This window comes from Leptodactylus fuscus, chromosome 2 (genome assembly GCF_031893055.1).
Source record: "Leptodactylus fuscus isolate aLepFus1 chromosome 2, aLepFus1.hap2, whole genome shotgun sequence".
NCBI lineage: Eukaryota > Metazoa > Chordata > Amphibia > Anura > Leptodactylidae > Leptodactylus > Leptodactylus fuscus.
The window spans coordinates 236,293,729-236,314,700 of NC_134266.1; the positions used below are offsets into that span (position 1 = coordinate 236,293,729).

Below are 20,972 nucleotides of genomic sequence, written 5' to 3' on the forward strand. Positions count from 1 at the left end.
AGAGACTTCACATGGACGCCTCTAGACCACGTGACTCTGACGTCATTCTACCTGCCAGCAGCGGTGCCCGGAGGTATAGGGCGCGTGTGTTGAATTGTGTGCTGAGCTGCGTCATGAGCTTGTACAGAGCTGAGGTCTGCGGCCTGCGACTCTCTGCGCATATGGCAGCCGCAGCTTGGGAGTTGTAGTTGCACGATTGGAGGGGAGCCATAGGTAGCAAAGCGCTTCCGCAGTCTATGTGTATAGTATTCCTGCACCCTCCTGTGTGGCTGGCTACTATAGGACAGTATATGGGACTATAGTGGTGTAAATGCTTGTGGGTTTGTCATTCTATAAAACCTGTAATGACATGAATATCATGGACTATATGGAATCAATGTCCTGATGACATGTGAAAACCAATATGGTGGCGTATGGACTAGTCGTCTGCTGTGCCCTGTACACAAGCTGCGCTTTTCCGGTCTTGGTCCAATACGCCTTGTTCCAGATTATTACGCACATGCCACGTTTGTTAGTTTTTCCCAACAGAGTCAGAAAAAGTTACTGGGTCTCCAAAACGACTACCGGTAATTTAGATTTCTAACTCGGAGTTGCGCCTCGCTGCCATATTGTGGTGCGAGTTAGAATGGATATCTATGGCAGCTCCTACCTGGTAGACTTCCATTCTGGTGCTGAGACGTCCAAAAGACTTCTGAAGAGGTCGTAGCCTGTTCATAAATCTCTCAGTCCCTGCACCAGTTAATCCGTTTATTAAAACTGGGGTACAATAGGCCACTCTTAATAAATATGCCCCTATGTGTAAGTAATACTTCATTCCATATCTGGGTCCACAGGTGGCGTCTCTTTGACCTTCTCATTGTTAGGCCGTGTTTACTTTGTACGTTCTTTTGTCAAAACCCCCCCACACGTTTATGTAACTACATGCAGTTTTTAAAAATGCTACTTTGTGTTTTCAGCAAAATTGCAGTGTGTAAACCCAGCTTCAGTAGGAAAACTCCAGGCAGTAGTGAGGAATAGCCTAGTAATCTGTCTCAATGGAAAGCATCTGTGGCTCCAGAGCGGGTGAAGCTATGTACCAAACCTCAGTGTAGTCCACAGGTGCCGTGAGACTCTGATAATTCCAGTAAAACTTGTGTTTTTGATTTTTCCCTCCAACTGCGCTAGGTTCACACCTGTGTTCGGGTTTCCATTCATGGGGTTACCTGTGGATCCCATAGATTATAATGGGGTCTGCCAGGCTTCTGACTGAAAAAGTAGAATGATGGATGTTCTGCCTGAATGGGCAAAGATCGCAGGTGTGAATTCCAGGCTAGGGTCACACTACTATAAGGCTCCGTTCACACGGAGTAACGCGCTGCTCATTCTTTCACGTAAATAGGTGTCAGTGAGGCACTTCAATGGGTCTGGTTTACGTGCACTACCCATTGAAGTCAATGGGAGGCTTTTTTTTTTTCTTTAACCTATTGCTTTCAATATGATACGCACGTATCACTTTGGAAGCAATAAGTAAAAAAAGCCTCCCATTGAGTTCAATGGGTAGCTCGCGTAAGCCAGCACCCATTGAAGTCAATGGGATCTATTTTGAAGTGCCTTACTCTGACACGTGTTTATGTGTCAGAATGAGCGGCGCGTTACTCCTTGGGAATGGAGCCTTAGGGTAAGTTCAGACAGAGTTTTTTTGGTCCGGAACATGAGGCAGAGGCCGCCTTAGGTTCCGGACCAAAATTGGGTAGCCGTGACTGAAAGCCAGTGCACTGAACCCGGCTTCCAGCCGCGCACTCCGCTCTGGATTAGCCCAATGAATGAGCCTAGTCTGGCGGAGGGTGTGTCTTCAGGCCGAATAGTGAGGTGAAATGGCCTGAAGAATGGGCACCTCGTTTCTCCTGAGCGGCTCCCATTGATTTCAATGGCGTCTTTTTGGTCAGGACGCCTCAAAATCCTGACCAAAAAACTCTGTCTGAACTTACCCTGATTTAATTTCTATTGCTCTTATCCATCACAAGACAAGATTTGTAAACAGTCACCCAATGCTGCTTCCATTGCCAAAATGCGGGAGACCTTATCCCATGTGCAAGATTCACTGAAATGGTGGACCCATGCGTACACCTGAAGACAGCAGATTTGCCTTACTATTTGTCTTTGTCATGGAGTGCTAATCTGCCTCTAGTGAGGGGTCATGGCTTTTCCCTTCTTCCAGGACGAACATGGCAGACCTTTTCTTTTTTACTGAAACTACTGGGTGAAAAAGTTCTCTTCTCCTTTAGTGGCATTCTTAGGGTCAGTTCACACGTGAAAACCGCCTAGCTTATTTGTGCGAGGTAAAAAACCTCGGGGAGTTTTTTTGACGCTGTTTTTTGCATTCCACGCGGTTTTTGACGAGGTTTTTGACGCGGTTTTCGCTAGCGGTTTTCGCTAGGGTTTTTTTTTCCTATATGTGCTATAGAAACTGCAGGCGAAAACCGTGCGGTTTTTTGCAAAAAAACGCGCTGTTTTGTGTGCAAAAAAACGCGCGGTTTTTTACCGCGCGGTTTTCGCCTCCCATTCACTTCTATGCAATTCTTCAGGCGTTTTCCGCCTGAAGAAAGGTCATGTCGCTTCTTCAGGCGGAAAACGCTAGGAGGAAAAAAAAAGCTAGTGGTCTACATAGACCACCATGTTAAAGGAGAGGTTTTTGAAGCGAATTCCGCTGTCAAAAACCTCCCCTTTGCCCACGTGTGAACTAGCCCTTAGTGGTAGCCTTCTTCATTCTGCCGCTCTGTGTTTTTGCTTTTCCTCTCCTTTGGAGGGCTGTCTTCCCGCTCTGTTAGCTCAGTCAGTAGAACATGAGACTTTTAATCTCAGGGATGTTGGGGTTTGCCCTACGTTGAGCACCAGACTCCCGCTTCAGGAAGCCCTCCATCAATGTCAAGCCTGCTTTGCAGTGTGTCCCAAGTCCTTATGACCTTCCTCTTTACGTGCTAGTACTTCCTGTGGTGCTCCTCTGCCTGAAGATCTTCCCACACTCTGGGGATTCTCAGGTGGGGGACCGTTGCTAGCATCAACAGCCCTTGGGTCCGGGAGGTGGTGTCAACCAATTACTCAATCTTCACTGGCTCAACTGCCTTCCTTTAGGTAGTCACATTATCCATTCTCAGGGCTTTTTACATGACCCTTTCTCCATCCCAAGTAGGACCTGAAGGGGTTCAACTAGCTTGTTCATGGCCACAGGTTTCGCATGAAGTCCCTATGGTCTGTGGTGACATCTCTGGAGTCCAGCGGCCCCCTGTCATCCTTTGACATACATGATACCTGCTTCCACATCCTTATCGTGCTGTATCTTCAGTGTTTTCTTGGCCTTGCTGTGAGTTTGACATTTCCAGTTTGTCTCGCTTCCCTTCCTGGGTCTTCTCTGAGGTGATAGCGTCTCTCATGGCAACCCTTCACTCCAGAGGAGTCACCATGTTTTATACTTGATCTTAATCCTTAACTAGTCCTCCTCCTTGATGGTGTATCTGGCCAGCTGACAGGTCTCCTGGATCTCATTTGCTAGTTCTCCTGGCTCTTCTATGACAAACAGTCCTGTCTGGTACCTTCGATTTACATGGCATTCCTGTGCATGTTCCTTTATGCACTCCAGAACAGGTGTCTCCTGTAAGTCCAAGATCCATCCTTTGTAGGAACCCTCAGTGCTCACCATCTCTGTATGCAGGTCCTGGGCACGATGGTGTTAACCTTCCAGCCCATCCTTTATGGTCAATCCCATTTGTCCCTCTGCCAATAGCAATTCTGGTGTCGTGGGTCTGATCTCTATCCAGCGTCTACTTCCTGATCTATATTGGGAACTTCTTGTCGGCCCTTCTCCCGTGGGGCATCTCCTTGGGAGTGCCCCCCCCCCCTTCTCCCCATTAGTAAGTGTTTTCCACCATCTACAGTCTTACAGGTTGGTAGCGGTCTTTGGTCAACTGTCCCTAAGTGGCAAAAGCATCAAATGAGTGGCCTCCCTCCTGATTAACTTGCTGGAACTGAGGCCCCTTCTTTTCTTTTTTTTTTTTTTTATAATGTAGATTGTGAGCCCCACATAGAGCTCACAATGTACATTTTTCCCTATCAGTATGTCTTTGGAATATGGGATGGAAATCCATGCAAACACGGGGAGAACATACAAACTCCTTGCAGATGGTTTGTTGCCCTTGGTGGGATTTGAACACCAGGACTGCAGTGCTAACCACTGAGTCACCGTTTGGCCCCTGAACTGAGGCCTCTTCTGTCCTTGCTTTGTCTGGCCACACTCTACCAGGGCCCTTCCAGTCAGTGTCCAGGCAGACCACTCCAGATCACCTTCTTGAACCTTCAAGAGGGCTCCAAGCGGTCAGGCAGGAAGCCTCCCACTCCATCTGTAGTGCCTCGTCTCCAGGTCCATGTTCCATAAATGGAGTATTGGGAACCAGACTACTTTAGCCAAGTACCTGGATGAGGGGGTAGCTACACTAGCAGATTTTTTTTTTTCTCCTCCCTGTTCTCCAGACTGTTCAGGGCTGCAAACCCCCAGTCTGCCAGGATCTTTTCAATGCTAGTGGAAAGTCTACATGCTGTGGTACGTACGTAATGGCCACCATTCACTTTCTCTTTCCCTTCCCGGGATCCTGGCTTTCCTTCCCTTTCTGGTTCCCCACAAGGAACTCCCTTCCACCATCTTTTCTGTCTAGGTGATTTTTCTTGTTCCACTTCAGTGATGTTGTTTTGTCTTCCTTTTTGCTCGGACCCTAAGCATCCACGTGCATGCTCCCTTACCTGCCTGGATGTCATCCAGGCAATCTCTGTCCATTTGTTTATCACTGACCCCTTCTCTTGTTCTAATACCTTGTTTGTTTAACCTGACGGCCCTTTCAAGTGCCTGGCTACTTCCAAGGCTTCAGTCTCCTGGTGGTTTTAGTCTTGTAGGCTCAGGGGTGGGCCACTGCCGCCTCTTGTGATGTCTCATTCTCAAGAGAATGAACATGTTGAGCCTTCTGGGCAGTTTGTCATCAGTTTCCGCCACCCGGGGCTGCCTCTGTCTACACACTTTCTAGATTCTACCAGATCAATTCTGTGGCCTCTATCTTGCCAGTTTGGGCTGTAAGGTTGTGCATGCCGCTGTGCTTTAATTTGCTCGCATGGCTGTGGAATGCCCTCTGAGACTGCTTTAGGACTTCACATGGTGCTGTTTCTTACCCTCCCATCGCCCTCTGTGAAATAAGTGAGGAAAAATAGATTTTTGTACACTTCATAAAAATCTTTCTTGTTGTATTTATTGGGGGACACAGAACCCACTTTTTTCTTTTTTTTTCTTCTCTTTGCCCATGCTGTATTGGGTCCAGGTCATGTTGGTTCTGTTTTTTTGATGGTGTGTGGAGGTGTGTGGTTGTTTTTTGTTTCCCCCCCCCCCTCTCCCTCTGAGAAAAACCAAAGGCTACCACCACCTTGGTGGATACGGGCTATTTTACGATCTGAGGAAATGGGGGACACTAGAGTTCAGAGGGCTTGTTTGGAAGAATGATCCAACCATCTTTTAATAAATAAGGTTTTATAACTTAAAGGGATTCTACCATTAACTACTTTTTTTTTCTAATTACCACGTCGGAATAGCCTTAAGAAAGGCTATTCGTCTCCTACCTTTAGACGTGGTCTCCGCCGTTCCGTAGAAATACCGGTTTTAACCGGTATGCAAATGATCTCTCCACAGCAATGAGGGCGGGCCCCAACGCTGAAAGGCCGATGAGCGCGTCCCCATTGCTGCCCAGAGTTCTTTCCTGCGCCGCCTCCTTCTTCTGCAGCAACTCCGCCTCTTCTAGCTTCTCTTGCTCTTGTAGTTCGAAACAGGAGCATAGAGAGGCCACCTCAAAATGGCCGCCGGCCGGCTCCTGTATTGAACTGCAAGAGTGTCTACCCAAAAATAGCCGCCGGCCGTTTTTGGGTAGCCGCTCTTGCAGTTCAATACAGGAGCCAGCCGGCGGCCATTTTGGGGTAGCCGCTCTTGCAGTTCAATACAGGAACACATTAGAAAAAAAGGTAGTTTAATGGTAGAATCCCTTTAAGCTGTATGAGCTGGTAGCTGTCAATATACAGATACTAAGTACATGGAGCGCTGGGTAACTTCAGAATGAAGGGGTTAGATTCTCAGATGTGAACAAAAGCAATCATGTTCGCCTCAATGTTAAGACCGCAGACAAGCAGCTGCTTTTATATATGTCGAGTAATGTCTGTCTCTCTTTATCCACTAGTAATGGCGTATGGCGAGACCAATCCTGTTAAGGAGCTACAAGATGAACTGACCTGTCCCATTTGTCTTGACAACTTCAAAGACCCTGTGTCTATACAGTGCGGCCACAACTTTTGCCGAAGATGTATCTCCCAGACTTGGAAGGGCATTTACACCAACTTCTCATGCCCTCAGTGTCGGAAGATATCCAAATGGAAGTTTCTCAGACCTAATCGTATTGTGGAGAATGTAATGGAAATTTCGGCTCAGCTGTTAGCAGCAAAAGAAGGTGAAGAAGAAAAAAAACAATGTCTAAAGCACGATGAGCCCCTCAAACTGTTCTGTAAGGATGATTATGAAGAAATCTGCGTTGTGTGCAGAGAGTCTGTCTATCATAGGAACCATACAGTAGTACCTGTGGAAGAAACTACTGAGGACTTTGAGGTAAGTCCAGGGGAGGAAGTAGTGGCTTATTACAGTTGACAATTGTCACTCTTTTAAGAGCTTGTACAATTTAGAATCCCCCTATGTATATACCTTTTTAAAGAATACTGTGTACATGGAAGGGAGTCTTACGTGTACAAGATCCTAGAGAGTGGTTAGGGTGCATTCACACTGAGTAAACGCTAGCTTATTTTGTAGAGTAAAATTACACTTGTAAATTTTGCTATCCCATTGACTTCAATGATATTTTTTTACAAGTGTAAAAATACGCCTGTAAAAATACGCCTGTAAAAATACGCCTGTAAAAATACGCCTGTAAAAATACGCCTGTAAAAATACGCCTGTAAAAATACGCCTGTAAAAATACGCCTGTAAAAATACGCCTGTAAAATGTCCGTGGGGGAAGACTTTGTGACTTGTATCTCATTTGTATCATCTGTCTTTCACAGCTTTCAAATGAGTGAAAGCGGGACAATCTGCTACACATTGAGTGAATTTGTGTGGTATGGCTAGCTCCAGCCTCACTCATACCCAATTTGGCTGTTCTGATTCCTAACAATGTGCCTTTGTGACGCCATACTAAATAATTCCACTTTAGTGGCCCTAAACAGTGGTATGCTCCTTAAACATCCCCCCCCCCTCCCAAATAATGTCTATCCTGAGTGTGCCCCCCTGCCAGAACATGCCTCCTGCTGCCCATGACAGTTTCACAGCACTCGAAATCCTGTCCTGGGATTAGTACTAATCAAAGTGCTGAGCTTTTTTGGCTTTAAAGGGGTATTCCCATGTCCCTTGCTCACCAGTCTTCGCTGCTGCAAAGACTTCTTTCTTCCTGGTTTTTTACGTCAATTGGTGGGCAGGGTTTCATATGCAAAGCCATAATGTCCGACTACCTCCAGTTTAGCCCCACCACACAGCGTGATCCTATGGCACGAAGGGCCTGTGATGTCATGAAAGGTCCTATAACACTTGGATTAAGCTTGTTCTATATAGAGTTGGCTAAATCCTTGTGGGCTAAGGGACCAGGTCCTTCTGCCCACTAGGATTTAGACTGTTTTATATAAGAAAGCAGCACTCCTCCCCCCCCCCTTTATCTGAGAGCAGGAAGCTAGGTCATGTGTGGTGCAGACACAGGAACAGGCACAGGCTCGCTCCTGTGCACTTAGCCCCTCCTCCCTCCCCCCCCCTACCCTGAGAGCAGGCTGCTATGTCACTTGACATTTGAGCAGATAATCCCAAGGGCCATAGAAACACAGTGTCAACAATGAAGTGAATAAATTAAAATAGTGGACAAACAAAGCAGTTTTGCTGAAACAGCGTATTTAGGAAAAGTCTTAAATCCACATTAACAAGCAGTATAGATAGGATCCTTGTGATGGGACAACCCCTTTGTTGACAAGCCTACCACAGAAACCAGTAGGTCTGAAAGTATTAACTCTCTGCTATAATGCACTTAATGGCTAAGGCCCTACATTGTGGAAAGCGTTTTTTTTTTTTTTTTTTTTTTTGTACATTCGTCATTCATTTGCGCCATCTCATCTGCAACAAAAAAAAGCTGCTTTGGAGTTGTCTGGGACCTAGCAAAGTTGGGCACGGATGACCTATTGAGAGGATGGATTATCAATATTGGTTTGGTTGGGGTCTGACACAGAAAGCTAGCAGATGGCTAATACCAACACAATAATGGCACAAGAATCGATCTACTAGAAAAACAAGAAAAGTCCACCAAAAAATAATTTTAAATTCTCATGGGGTCTGACACAGATAAGCTGTTTACCAACTAGAAGCAGTATGTGACCAGAACCCATTCTGCTGCTATTCAAGTGACTATTGTATGGATAGAAAGCCATATGGAGCTCTATACACTGTAGTGGAGACACATAGAAATGCAGCTCTGCTCCCATCCCTTCGAATAGAAGAGAGCTGGTTCTGGACATCCACCATACAGCTTCCATTAGGAGAAACAGCTGACTGGTTGGTGTCCAACTCCCTGACCTTGCACTTATCTGATGACTAGAGATGAGCGAACACTACTCGAAACAGCCGTTTCGGATGGCACGCTCCCATAGAAATGAATGGATGTAGCCGGGACGTGGGGGGTTAAGCGGCCGGCTGCCGGCAAAGTCTGTGTGTCGGCCGCTTCCATTCATTTCTATGGGAAAGTGCTATTCAAAACAGCTGTTTCGAATAGTGTTCTCTCATCTCTACTGATGACCTATCTTGTGGATAGGTCATCAGTATCCAACTTTGATAGGTCTTGGAACAAACTGAATATCCCCTAGCTAAAACTTATAATTTAATAAATCCTATTAAAAGATGGCGTACAGTCAAAGTGGAAACCAAAAGTAGAATATGTAGTGTCAGAAGTTATAGCTGTGGGCATACTCCCTCATACTTCCCCTGAACCCCATCTTTATGAGAGTTATAGGGATGGCGGGTGCTTTGAGACAGTTATCAGTTTTTAGATACCAAGGCTGTTATGTTTTCGCTAGGGGATATTCGGTGAATGTGATTTAGGCATCCCCCTCACTGTCTGCGAAGGTCTTGGAACAAACCCTTTAAAAGCGCTATCGTCCTCTAAAATGTTAAAACCTATTGGTGATGTTTTGTAAAATGTCAAGTGTAATTGTCGTTAAACAGGTTGAAGTTGAAGGTCATCTGCGGGCATTAAGAAAAGAGATCAGCAACGTTATGCAACTTAAAACTGTTGAAGAAGAAAAAGCCCAAGCACTTGAGGTACAGTTATACACTTATCTGAGCCATGGATCTAATTACAAAAGCTGATCTTATTGGAGCTATCATTGTTTAAATTGGGAGCTGTGCATGCTTACGGCTCGCTCTTCAGCCGGTTTGCCAGCAACGAGGGATATGCTTCTGGCTCCATGCAGGGACAAGCGAATGATTTGAATCCTTCTACCATGTATGGCTATGGATGACGTGAAGGGAGAGGTAACATGAATATTTGTCATCCTGTTCCCTTGTCAGAGAACATGTTTGCTTTATCATTGTCAGATATAGGGGGGGGGGGGGGTACCTTTTTACGCCCGGGAAAAAGTGATCAGATGAACAGTTGGCTCTTCTAATTACTGCTTTGTGTCCAATTATTCCACAGCCCAGCTGTTTAACCCCCCAGATTCTGTGGTTAATGCAGATGGATGCTGAATGTTGAATATAGTAAAACTAAATTTAAAAAAATAGTAAATTATACATTAATGGAGTTGTCTGGGATAAAATGCATTTTCTACACTAATCTGAACACCCTCTCCACACCAACTTTCTAGACTGCATACTTTAGCAAATAATGTATATTTACCCATATCCCTGGGGCGGTCACGTGACCACCCACGCACATTTTCTTATTATCCGGTGACCTTCCGTTTTTTCATACCCTTTCCTGAGATTTGATGAAATAGTACAGTATATGCTGGGTCTTTAAAGATTGCGGCCACCATAGATACCAGGAAGTCTTCTAAACAACCTTCCAACAATGCATAACTAGAGCTAAAGGACTCAGTTATAGAAGCTGATACATCAGCCAAAAGAAGGAATGACCTCATGAGGCAAAATGTATAAAGGCAAAAAATTTATGCCATTCTCAAGCCCACAAGAGAATTTTTTGCCACTAATGGAAAAAGCTGTCCAAGTCTTCATGGCTGCCATCTGGGCCTCCAGTCACTCTTTCTCTGGAGTTTTCCCTGATCTGTTCTGTGGCCTCTGCTGCGCAGGTTGGGCCATTACTTTCTGTGCACTGGGTTGTTCGCGTGGCTGTGTATTTCCCATCCACTGGGACTGCTTTTAGACATCCCATGGTGCTATTCCCCAGTCAGTTATGCGAGAAAATTGGATCTTTGTACTCGCTGTAAAATCCTTTTCTCGTTGTATTCACTGGGGAACACAGATCCCACGCTTTTTTTTTTTTTTTTTTTTTTTTTTTTTTTTTTTGCCCCTTATCTCGACTCATTGGTTTAAGTAGTGCTCAAAAAGTTACATGTATGCCAAAACAGTATAAAAAAAAAAATAGCTTGTCCTGTAAAAAATAAGCCCTCAACCATCATTGTGAACAGAAAACTGATCTATATAAATTCCATAATTGATGTGGGTTATTTTTTTTTTATATCTACTGGCAAGTTGCTAAAATCTAAGTAAGTTAGATTCCCCAAAATGGTGTCATTACAAATGCATTTCATACCTCAAAAAGCAAACCATAGATGGTAAGAAAGAAAGACAACAGAACTAACCTCCCCTTCCTCCCAGAATAACTCCCCAACACTTGTAAAATAGTGGTGATTTTGGTGTACCCAATAGTCACTTTTCACCATCTGCTCTCTGTTCAAATCTCCAACGAATGCTCACTAAGCCCCCTGCGAAAAACTGACAGGCAGAGTGCTGGAATCACAGTATATCTCCCCCAGGTTTCTGATGTGGTCCACTGCACATCTTGAGTAGACCTCATCCCCAGGTGTGGTTACTGGGCCATAGAAGGCTGCAGAGCCTGCACTTCAGGGTAGATCCTGAGAGCAAGATGAGGAGCCTGGGTCTGTCCTGAAATACTGATACTGGTGAAACCTAACTGTGTTCTGTTTGGTGTGGCTGATAGTAAGCCACACATAGTTAGTTTTTTTTTTCTTTTCTTGTTTAGTTAGTCCTTCGATGAGTAGGTTTCTGTGTAAGGGTGCATTCACACTGAGTAAACGCTAGCTTATTTTGTAGAGTAAAATTACACTTGTAAATTTTGCTATCCCATTGACTTCAATGACATTTTACAGGTGTATTTTTTTACAGGCGTATTTTTAGACTTGTAAAAAAATATCATTGAAGTCAATGGGATAGCAAAATTTACAAGTGTAATTTTACTCTACAAAATAAGCTAGCGTTTACTCAGTGTGAATGCACCCTAACTGTTTTTGTATCTTTACTGAAGAGTTTTTGTTTTTTTTGTTTTTTTTGTTTTGTTTTAAATAAGCCAATTTGTAGAAGATAGTGTCCTGTCTTTGACTGGTTTGGTCCGTTCCATTGCTGCTACCAATCTACCTTTCCCACAACCCTTATAAATTCATGGGGGGGGGGTCACAGTTTTCAAAAGGGGTCAGACTCCAGGAGACTCCAACTTGGGGGCTTTGCAAATTTGAAATGGCATTCAAAAGCCAAACTTCTAAGTCTGCACTCCAAGAGACAGATATTTCTTTTACACTTTTGCTCCCTGCTGTTCATACAAACAGCAGTTTAGGGCCGCATATGTTTTGGAAAATTTTTCTTGTAAATTTGAGAATTGCTTTTGGATATTAGTAGGCTTACAAAGCCTAAAATAAATTGAATATTTGGGAAGTGGTCCGTCCCTTCCTCAATGTGCACAATAAATCATTACTACTGGCAGAGGGCTGCCTAGGATTTACATTGCCAACCTAAAGCAGATATGGTAGATAATGTTTAATTTAGGTGGTTTGACAATGAAATGCTTTGATTTTTGACGTGTTAACAATTTGTGACATATATATATATATATATATATATATATATATATATATATACACACACACACACTAGAGGGAGGACCCGGCTTCGCACGGGTATATTACAATTTATGTTTGTGTAGTGGCCCCATAAGAATTGTCCAATTTTGCACTGGTGTATGTTGTATGTGGTTTGTGTGTATGTCCATAAGCGTCATGTGATTATGTGTATCTCATTTTGGATGTCAGTGAAAAACCTGTGATCAGTTGTTATGGATACCTGGAGTAAAGCTGTATCTAATCCTTCCCCGTGTAGTACTGTGTTTAGATGCAAGTATCCAATCCTTGTTGGTGTGGTACTGTGTGCAGATGCACATATCTAATCCTCCCCGTGTGGTATTGTGTGAAGAGGCGTGTATCTAATCCTCCAGTAAGTGAAACTGTGTGCAGACGCGCGTATCTAATGACTCTGGCGTGTGGTACTGTGTGCAGATGCGCATATCTAATCCTCCCCCTTGTGGAACTGTGTGCTGAGACGCGTATCTAATTCTCTGGCATGTGGTACTGTATTCAGAGGCCTGTATCTAATCCTCCTGTGTGGTACTGTGTTCAGATGCACGTATCTAATCCTCCCCTGTGTGATACTGTGTGCTGAGACGCGTATCTAATTCTCTGGCTTGTGGTACTGTGTGCAGAGGCATGTATCTAATCCTCCAAAGTGTGATACTGTGTGCACACACGTATCTAATCCTCCCCTGTGTGGTACTGTGTGAAGAGTCGCGTATCTAATCCTACTGCATGTGGTACTGTGTGCAGACGCGTGTGTCTAATTCTATGGCGTGTACAACTGTGTGCAGACGCGCATATCTAATCCTCTGGAGTGTGGAACTGTGTGTAGACGTGCGTATCTAATTCTACGGCATGTGGTACTGTGTGCAGACGCGTGTATCTAATCCTATGGCGTGTACAACTGTGTGAAGACACGTGTATCTAATCCTCCCCTGTGTGGTATTGTGTGAAGAGGTGCGTATCTAATCCTACAGTGTGTGGAACTGTGTGTAGAAGCATGTATCCAATCCCCCGGCATGTGGTACTGTGTGCAGACGTGCGTATATAATCCTATGGCATGTGGTACTGTGTGCTGAGACGTGTATCTAATTCTCTGGCTTGTGGTACTGTGTGCAGAGGCATGTATCTAATCCTCCAAAGTGTGGTACTGTGTGCACACACACATATCTAATCCTCCCCTGTGTGGTATTGTGTGAAGAGGCGCATATCTAATCCTTCGGCGTGTGGAACTGTGTGTAGACGCGCGTATCTAATCTTACTGCATGTGGTACTGTGTGAAGACACGTGTATCTAATCCTCCCCTGTGTGGTATTGTGTAAAGAGGCGCGTATCTAATCCTTCGGCGTGTGGAACTGTGTGTAGACGCGCGTATCTAATCCTACTGCATGTGGTACTGTGTGAAGACGCGTGTATCTAATCCTATGGCGTGTACAACTGTGTGCAGATGCGCGTATCTAATCCTCTGGAGTGTGGAACTGTGTGTAGACGCGTGTATCTAATCCTAAGGCATGTGGTACTCTGTGCAGATGCGTGTATCTAATCCTATGGCGTGTACAAATGTGTGCAGACGCGCGTATCTAATCCTCTGGAGTGTGGAACTGTGTGTAGACGCCTGTATCTAATCCTTCGGCATGTGGAACCGTGTGCAGATGTACGTATCAAATCCTTCAGTGTGTGGAACTGTGTGCAGAAATGCGTATTTAATTCTCTGGTTTGTGGGACTGTGTGCAGACCCGTGTATCTAATCCTCTGGTGTGTGATACTATGTGCTGATCTGTGTATCTAATCCTCTGATGCGTGTATCTCAGTTTGGATATCAGTGTTGTATTGTGCATGTGGAGTGACCGTGTGTATTGCAGTTGGAATATGAGTGAAAGTCTTGCAGGTTTGTATTGGCTAAGGGGGGGGGGCACTGTGTTTGGAATGCTGTATCTCAGCAACGGTACGTCCGAGCGAGTTGGAGTCTCGTCTTAAACCTTCCCGGATATCTGAAGTATCTCTGTACCAAATTTGGTGAAGATCAGTCCAGTCGTTTGGTTCGCATTAGAGCACAGACAGACAGAAATTCATTTTTATAATATAGGGAGATATATATATAATTTAATTTTTTTTTTTTTTTTTTTTTTTTTTTTTTTTCCACCCAATTTTCCTATACAAAAAATATTGGTCAAAGTTTACCATGAAGTTGAAGTATGTGTCTCGGCAAATCATTTGGTCAAGTTAAAGCATCTCAAACTTCTTGCCACATAAAGTGAGTCAGTTTTCCTAAAAGGCTGTGTGCCTTAAGGCGTTAAACATGCGACGGTAAACCACAAATATTGTCTTGGTACTGTTTAATTTTCCGGTTACACTTGAAACCAGGGTGTGTAATTAGAATGTAGAAACAGTAGATTTGTATTGATTCGCGTCATAGCAGTAACATTTTCATAGTAAGTGCATGTCATGGTGGACTTTTTTGTTTTTGCAAGTGTTGACTTTACAACGTTACAACTTTTTCTTAAAGGCTGAAATTTTACAAAAACGTAAGTCCATGGCTGCAGGCTTTGAATGTTTACGACAGCTTCTTGCTGATGAAGAAACCACCACCAATCATCGTTTAGACAACCTTCAGAGAACAATTCAGACGACGAGAAACGAATGTATCGGCAGGCTTGATGATCAGCTGTCTTGCCTCCAGAAAGGCGTTACTGACCTTGAAAAAAGTCTTGCTGTGTCACACAGCCATATTCATGAGGTGAGAGAAGGTATACATGGACATCATACAAAGAAAAAAAAAAACAAACTATAGACTGGATTTTATTTTTACAGTCTACAGACAGCGTCTCCTGGTGTCAACCTCTCCACTTCCTTTCTGCACAGGCCAGTAGCATACTCCCTAGATGAACAGTGTTTTTTCTAAGTTTGTTATCTCTGAGTTTACATAGACACTGATCAAGGTACTCTTCTGGCCCTTTAAGGGTTCAGCAGCTGAAAAGCACTTTGCCAAGAAAGAGAAGAGAATATAGGATGGGGAGTAAGTCTTTAGCCTGACTACTAGAGGTGGTCTAACTAAATTGTGAGCTGTACACACTGAGACCTATTCAGCTAACAAATGGAAGAGGGATATTGGGTAAAACACTTCACTTATCGTGAACTACAAGTTTAAAGAGGACCTTTCACCGATTTGGGCCAGGCAGTTCTGTATACTGCTGGAAAGCTGACAGTACGCTGAATTCAGCGCATTGTCGGGTTTCCTGATCTGTGCCCCGGGTAAAGCGCTATTGGTCCCGGTACCGTAGCGCTTTATAGTCAGAAGGGCGTTTCTGACAGTCAGTCAGGTACGTCCTTCAAAGCAGCGCCTATCGCGCTGTACAGTGTGAGTGGGGAGGAACGCACCTTCCCCTCCTCATAATACTCGTCTATGGACGAGCACTGTGAGCAGAGGGAGGGAGCGTTCCTCCCCGCTCACACTGTACAGCGCGATAGGCGCTGCTGTGAAGAAGGACATACCTGACAGTCAGAAACGCCCTTCTGACTGTAAAGCGCTATGGTACAGAGACCGATAGCTCTTTACCCGGGGCACAGATCAGGAAACCCGACAATGCGCTGAATTCAGCGTACTGACAGCAGTATATAGAACTGCCTGTGCCCAAATCGGTGAAGGTCCTCTTTAAATATAATCCTGGAGATGGGGACTACACCTTTCAACCTGTCGTAAAAAAACCTATAACAAAAAGATGCCAGAATTTTCTCCATTATAGTTAAATAAAATATGTTGTATATAATCCCAAAATATTATCAATAAAAAATACAATCCATCCCACAAAGAAAGAAAGCTCAAAAAATGCAGTGATCACTAAATGAAAAGCCTAAATCATCCTAAGGGCAAAAAATCTAAGCTGAATCCTTATGGAATTTACATTTACATAGACTTTGCTTTTGTGCCAGCCTAAATGTTACCACTATTTTATTGTTCCATTGTGTTTCACATGCTGCAGATGTTAGTCGTCAGTAAAGTTAAGGCCCCACATGGTGGAATCGCAGCTTTTTTTTGTATATATTTATTTTGACAAAGCCAGGAATAGATTCAGCAGAAGGTAGAAATAGAAGAGCTTCCTATATATTTCCCACTACTTTTGTAGCCGTTCTTGGCTTTGGCTCAAAAAAAGCTGTTTCTGCAACGTTGGGCCCTGGCCTAAAGGAAGTTGTGTTGCTGGGGGATTTGGTTTGGTTTGGTTTTTTTAAAGTCTCCGAGGCTTTTGATAAATGTAGTTCGCTACTTGTGGCCTTAGTCTTAAGATGTTATTGAAATTAATATTGGGACAGATTTTATGATCCTGTCTGTTTTAAAGATATGTAAATTTGAAGTAGCTGACACTGGGTGATAAATCTAGTGCATCTTTAGACTGCCTAGTCTCCAGTTATACCTTGTATTAGTTGGCTTACTTTGTAGTGCATGTTGTCTCATCTTACATCTAGCCAACTCAATCCTCCCCTGTTTTCTCTAAGCCACACCTCTTATCAGACAAAGGGAAAATGGTGTCTAAGTGTGAAATCACACTGTTGGTATACCATTACAGGATGATGGCAGTGGACATTAACTGTAGCAGAGTAACTGACAGAGACCCCTCTGTCCGTGTATGTTCCTATTGACGCCAATGTGAACATGAGGGACTCTGGTTCGACCAGATGCAGGGGGCGCTGTCTACATCAAATCAAATCAAAAAATGCTTTATTGGCACGTCCGAATAGGTATTTGGCATTGCCAAAGCTAGTAAAGTGGGTGGGTGGGGGGGGGGGGGGAGTTGGGTTGGGTGGGTGGTGGGTATGGGGGGGGGGGGGGTTCGGTTATAACAGTCCATGGAGTCTCATCTTCCTCTTCGTTGGTGACTGCTATATGGGGCGGTGGGGGTGGGTGGGGCGGGTGTTTTGGGATAAATATAACAGTCCATGGAGTCTCATCTTCCTCTTGTTTGGTGACAGCTGGACACGTATTGGGCAGCGATCTCCACAGTGGCCTCTTCTTCTCCCAGTAGGATGTAGAGTTTCCTTTTCTCGTCTGCAGATATGAAGTCTGGCATGTGGGCAGAGAGTCTTTGGTAGCAGGCGGCCCTCATAGCTGAGTATTTGGTGCAGTGTAGCAGGAAGTGGGTCTCGTCTTCTAGGGCCCCCTGGTCACAGTGCTGGCACAGTCTCTTCTCCCGTGGCTTGTACGTCTGTCTGTATCGCCCCGTCTCTATCTCTAGGTTGTGGGCGCTCAGTCTGTATCGGCTCAGGGTCTGTCTGTGCTTGGGGTGGCGTATTCTCTCCAGGTAGGTGGCCATGGTGTAGTCCCTTTGTAGGGATTGGTACACGGTGAGTTTCTTGGAGTTATTTATTTCGTTTCTCCATTCTTCAATGTACCGCTCTCTGTTTGCCTCTGTGGTCGCCTTTATTTCGGCCTTGGTTATCATCTGTTGGTGTTTTTGGTTTGGTTGTTGGCTGCTGTTTGGTTGGTGAATGTCTGGTTTGCTCAGGTGGCTTAGCCAGGCTTGGTGGTGGTAGGAGTCGGACTTGCTCACTTGGATGTGTGCTTGGAAAGCTAGCGCCCTCTTCTGTATGGTGAGCCATAGGGGGAGTCTGCCTAGCTCTGCCCTGCAGGCCATGTTGGTGGTGTTGCGATGGACATGTAGCAGGTATTTGCAGAACTCCAGGTGGAAGTTCTCTGTTGGGCTGGAATCCCACCTTGACTGGTCTGGGTAGGTGGCTGGGCCCCAAACCTCACTGCCATAGAGAAGGATCGGGGAGATGACAGCGTCAAATATCTTCATCCAGACCTTCACCGGTGGTTTGAGGTGGTACAGTTGTCTTCTGATGGCGTAGAAGGTTCTGCAGGCTTTTGCTTTCAGGGTTTCTATTGCTGCTTTGAAGCTTCCTGATTGGCTGAGCTCCAGCCCCAGGTAGGTGTAGCTGTTGGTTTTCTCCAGTGTGGAGCCGTTCAGTGTGAATTGTGGGGTGGTGGAGGCTTTATTGTGGCCCTTCTTCTGGAATACCATGATTTTGGTCTTCTTCTGGTTGATGGGTAGGGCCCATGTGGTGCTGAATTTTTCCAGCACTGACAGGCTTTCTTGGAGGTCTTTCTCGGTGGGGGCCAGGAGTAGGAGGTCATCGGCGTATAGCAGGAACTTCACCTCTCGATTGTTCAGGGTGAGGCCTGGGGTTGGTGAGGCCTCCAGGGCTGTAGCCAGTTCATTGATATAGATGTTGAAGAGCGTTGGGCTCAGGCTACAGCCTTGTCTGACCCCTCGGGCCTGTTGGAAGTATGCTGTCCTTTTCCCATTCACCTTCACACTGCACTGGTTTCCGGTGTAGGAGCTCTTGATGACGTCGTACGTTCTTCCTCCTATTCCACTCTCTAGGAGTTTTAGAAGTAGGCCTGGGTGCCATACTGAATCAAACGCCTTCTTAAAGTCCACGAAGCAGGCGAATATCTTGCCTCTTCTGGTGTTGTGGACGTGCATCTTGATGAGGCTGTGCAGAGTGTAGATATGGTCTGTGGTGCGGTGGTTTGGCATGAACCCTGCTTGGCTCTTGCTGAGGACCCCGTGTTGTGTGAGGAAGGTGAGGATTCTGTTATTGATGATGCTGTTGAACAGTTTCCCTAGCGTGCTGCTGACGCAGATCCCTCTGTAGTTGTTGGGGTCGTATTGGTCCCCATTCTTGTAGATGGGGGTTATGAGCCCTTTGTTCCAGTCTTCGGGGAAGTGTCCAGCATTCAGCACGAGGGTGAATAGCTTTGCCAGTGCCGCGTGTATTGCTGGAGGGCTGTATTTGATCATCTCTGGTAGGATGCCGTCAGGGCCACTGGCCTTTTTGCCTTTCAGCACGGCAATTCTTTCCTGTATATCTTTTATGGTGATTGGCGAGTCCAGAGGGTTCTGGAAGTCTTTGATGACTTTCTCCATGTCCCTCAGTTTGGTGATTATCTGTTGCTGTTCTGGAGTTAGTTCTTCTTCTGGGATGTTTTTGTAGAGACCTCTGAAGTAGTTGAGCCAGATATTACATCTCTCATTGAATGTTCTTTACAGTCATTCTGTAACAGATGATGGCAACTGACATTAACCACGGTTGTGTGAACCCTCCCTACAACCTGTAATATTTGTGCTGTAAGCTGGAATTCTGTCACACTGAGCTGAGTAAATCAGCCTGATTAGCTGATGGTAAAATTCCCCTGCTTCTTTGGAGGTGAGGGGTGGAATCTAGTAGGTGAAGGTGCTTATTGTGGACTAGATATTGGATGTGAAGAATACTACATCAGAATATTTGCATGTTTTAAAATCTCTTTTCTTTGCCCAATACAGACCCAGGAAGCTGCTGCAAACAGGTGAGTTGTATTGTGGGTATGTCCCCTGCTTTTCCAGACCTAACATTAACTTGTACAGCACAACCTGGAGTATAGCAATCCAGCTACGCAGAGGCAGGGTTTTGTTTGATTGGCCCGATCAGGAGCTATTTCACTAGTGTCCCATCTGTAAAAGGGTTATCCACCTTCATAAAACGGATGGCCTATCTTTGAGAGGTCATCAATTTTAGCTCAGCATGAGCGCAGCTGTCAGGACCCATGTAGATCAGCTGTTCTTGTGTAATCTTAGCTTCTGGCGTTATTTATATGCCAATAGCTAAAAAAATTGTAAATAAGCCCTTCAGCTCCTAGCATGTAAAGAATATTGGGAGCCGCATTCATGTAAAAACAGCAGGTCAGTGGCATTCTCAACAGTCAAACCCTCACCAATCTAAATATCTTAAAGGGTTTTTCCAATGAACATAACATTAATAATTTATTATAATTTTTATTTTAAATTTTAATAAAGGTTTTTCTCTAATCATCATGGTGGTGAAAGTGTTTGTCTTGCGTGGCTGTTAATGGATGCAGCCATGAATGTAGGATCTTTCTATGACCTAGGATTGTCAGAAACCACTTTTTGTGGACTGGTTGGTTATACAGCAGGAATGGTGCATGCAGTGCCACAATAATGAAAAAAAAAAAAAAAAAAAACTTGAGTCTTCAGTAGTTGATACCTTTTTTTTTTTTTTTTTTTTTTTTTTATTATTATTATTTCATACCCACTGGCTAACACGGTACAAAAATATTTTTTCCATTACATCCACCATGACTGCTACACAAGGAGGTTGACCTCTGACCCGCTGTAGGGACAGGAACTGAGAGACTCGTTAAATACACCACTCCCACCACCATTCACCAGTGTTTCCTGTCCCTACACAGCGTCGGGATGAGAGGCTCTCCTCCGTCTGGGGGATAGGTAAGTATTACCACCGTCCTCGGTCGTAGTCAAAGGTGCCTGCCTCCCTGGGCCATTAAGGACACGGGGTATCGCTCCGGCCTGCCCCCGGGTGGAAAACTCCCCCCTTCCAGCTGTCCATTATGGCTAATGCAGGGGGTAGAGTGGATGCCGGCTCTGGCTAGCACACAGGGGAGGAACAGCCAACCTAGGGTATTGGCGTTCCAGGATGTGAGATAGCCGGGGTGGCGTGTGTCCCAGCTTCCTGGGAGGCTGAGGCTGCAGGATCAAGGAATTTCTGGCTACACAAGGTGAATGCCGGGGTGAACTAAGCGGCATTCTTGCAAGTTAGGTGATGTATCACTATATGTTCTAGCATGTTGCTCTCTGAGGCACAGCTGTTGATCACAGATCCCCTGGCTGTTCCAGCTCCCTTGGTGTTGAGTACTTGGAACAGCTGCTCTGTACCTGAAATTTTTTTTTTTTTTTTTTTTTTTTGGGGGGGGGGGGGGGGCAAAGTGTAATTTTGGGCTT

The 20,972-nt window shown here is 44.9% G+C and overlaps 1 protein-coding gene across 1 annotated transcript in view; it reads left to right on the top strand.

Annotated features, from left to right (window-relative positions):
* Positions 1 to 20,972, top strand: part of LOC142194122 (E3 ubiquitin-protein ligase TRIM39-like) — a 25,843-nt gene continuing 4,871 nt past the window's right edge. The window contains exons 1-5 of the mRNA XM_075263141.1: positions 1 to 73; positions 6,240 to 6,661; positions 9,302 to 9,397; positions 14,684 to 14,914; positions 19,500 to 19,522. Of these exons, the coding sequence (XP_075119242.1) occupies positions 6,242 to 6,661; positions 9,302 to 9,397; positions 14,684 to 14,914; positions 19,500 to 19,522 (770 nt within the window). The 5' untranslated portion in view covers positions 1 to 73; positions 6,240 to 6,241. The remainder of the gene's footprint in view (positions 74 to 6,239; positions 6,662 to 9,301; positions 9,398 to 14,683; positions 14,915 to 19,499; positions 19,523 to 20,972) is intronic.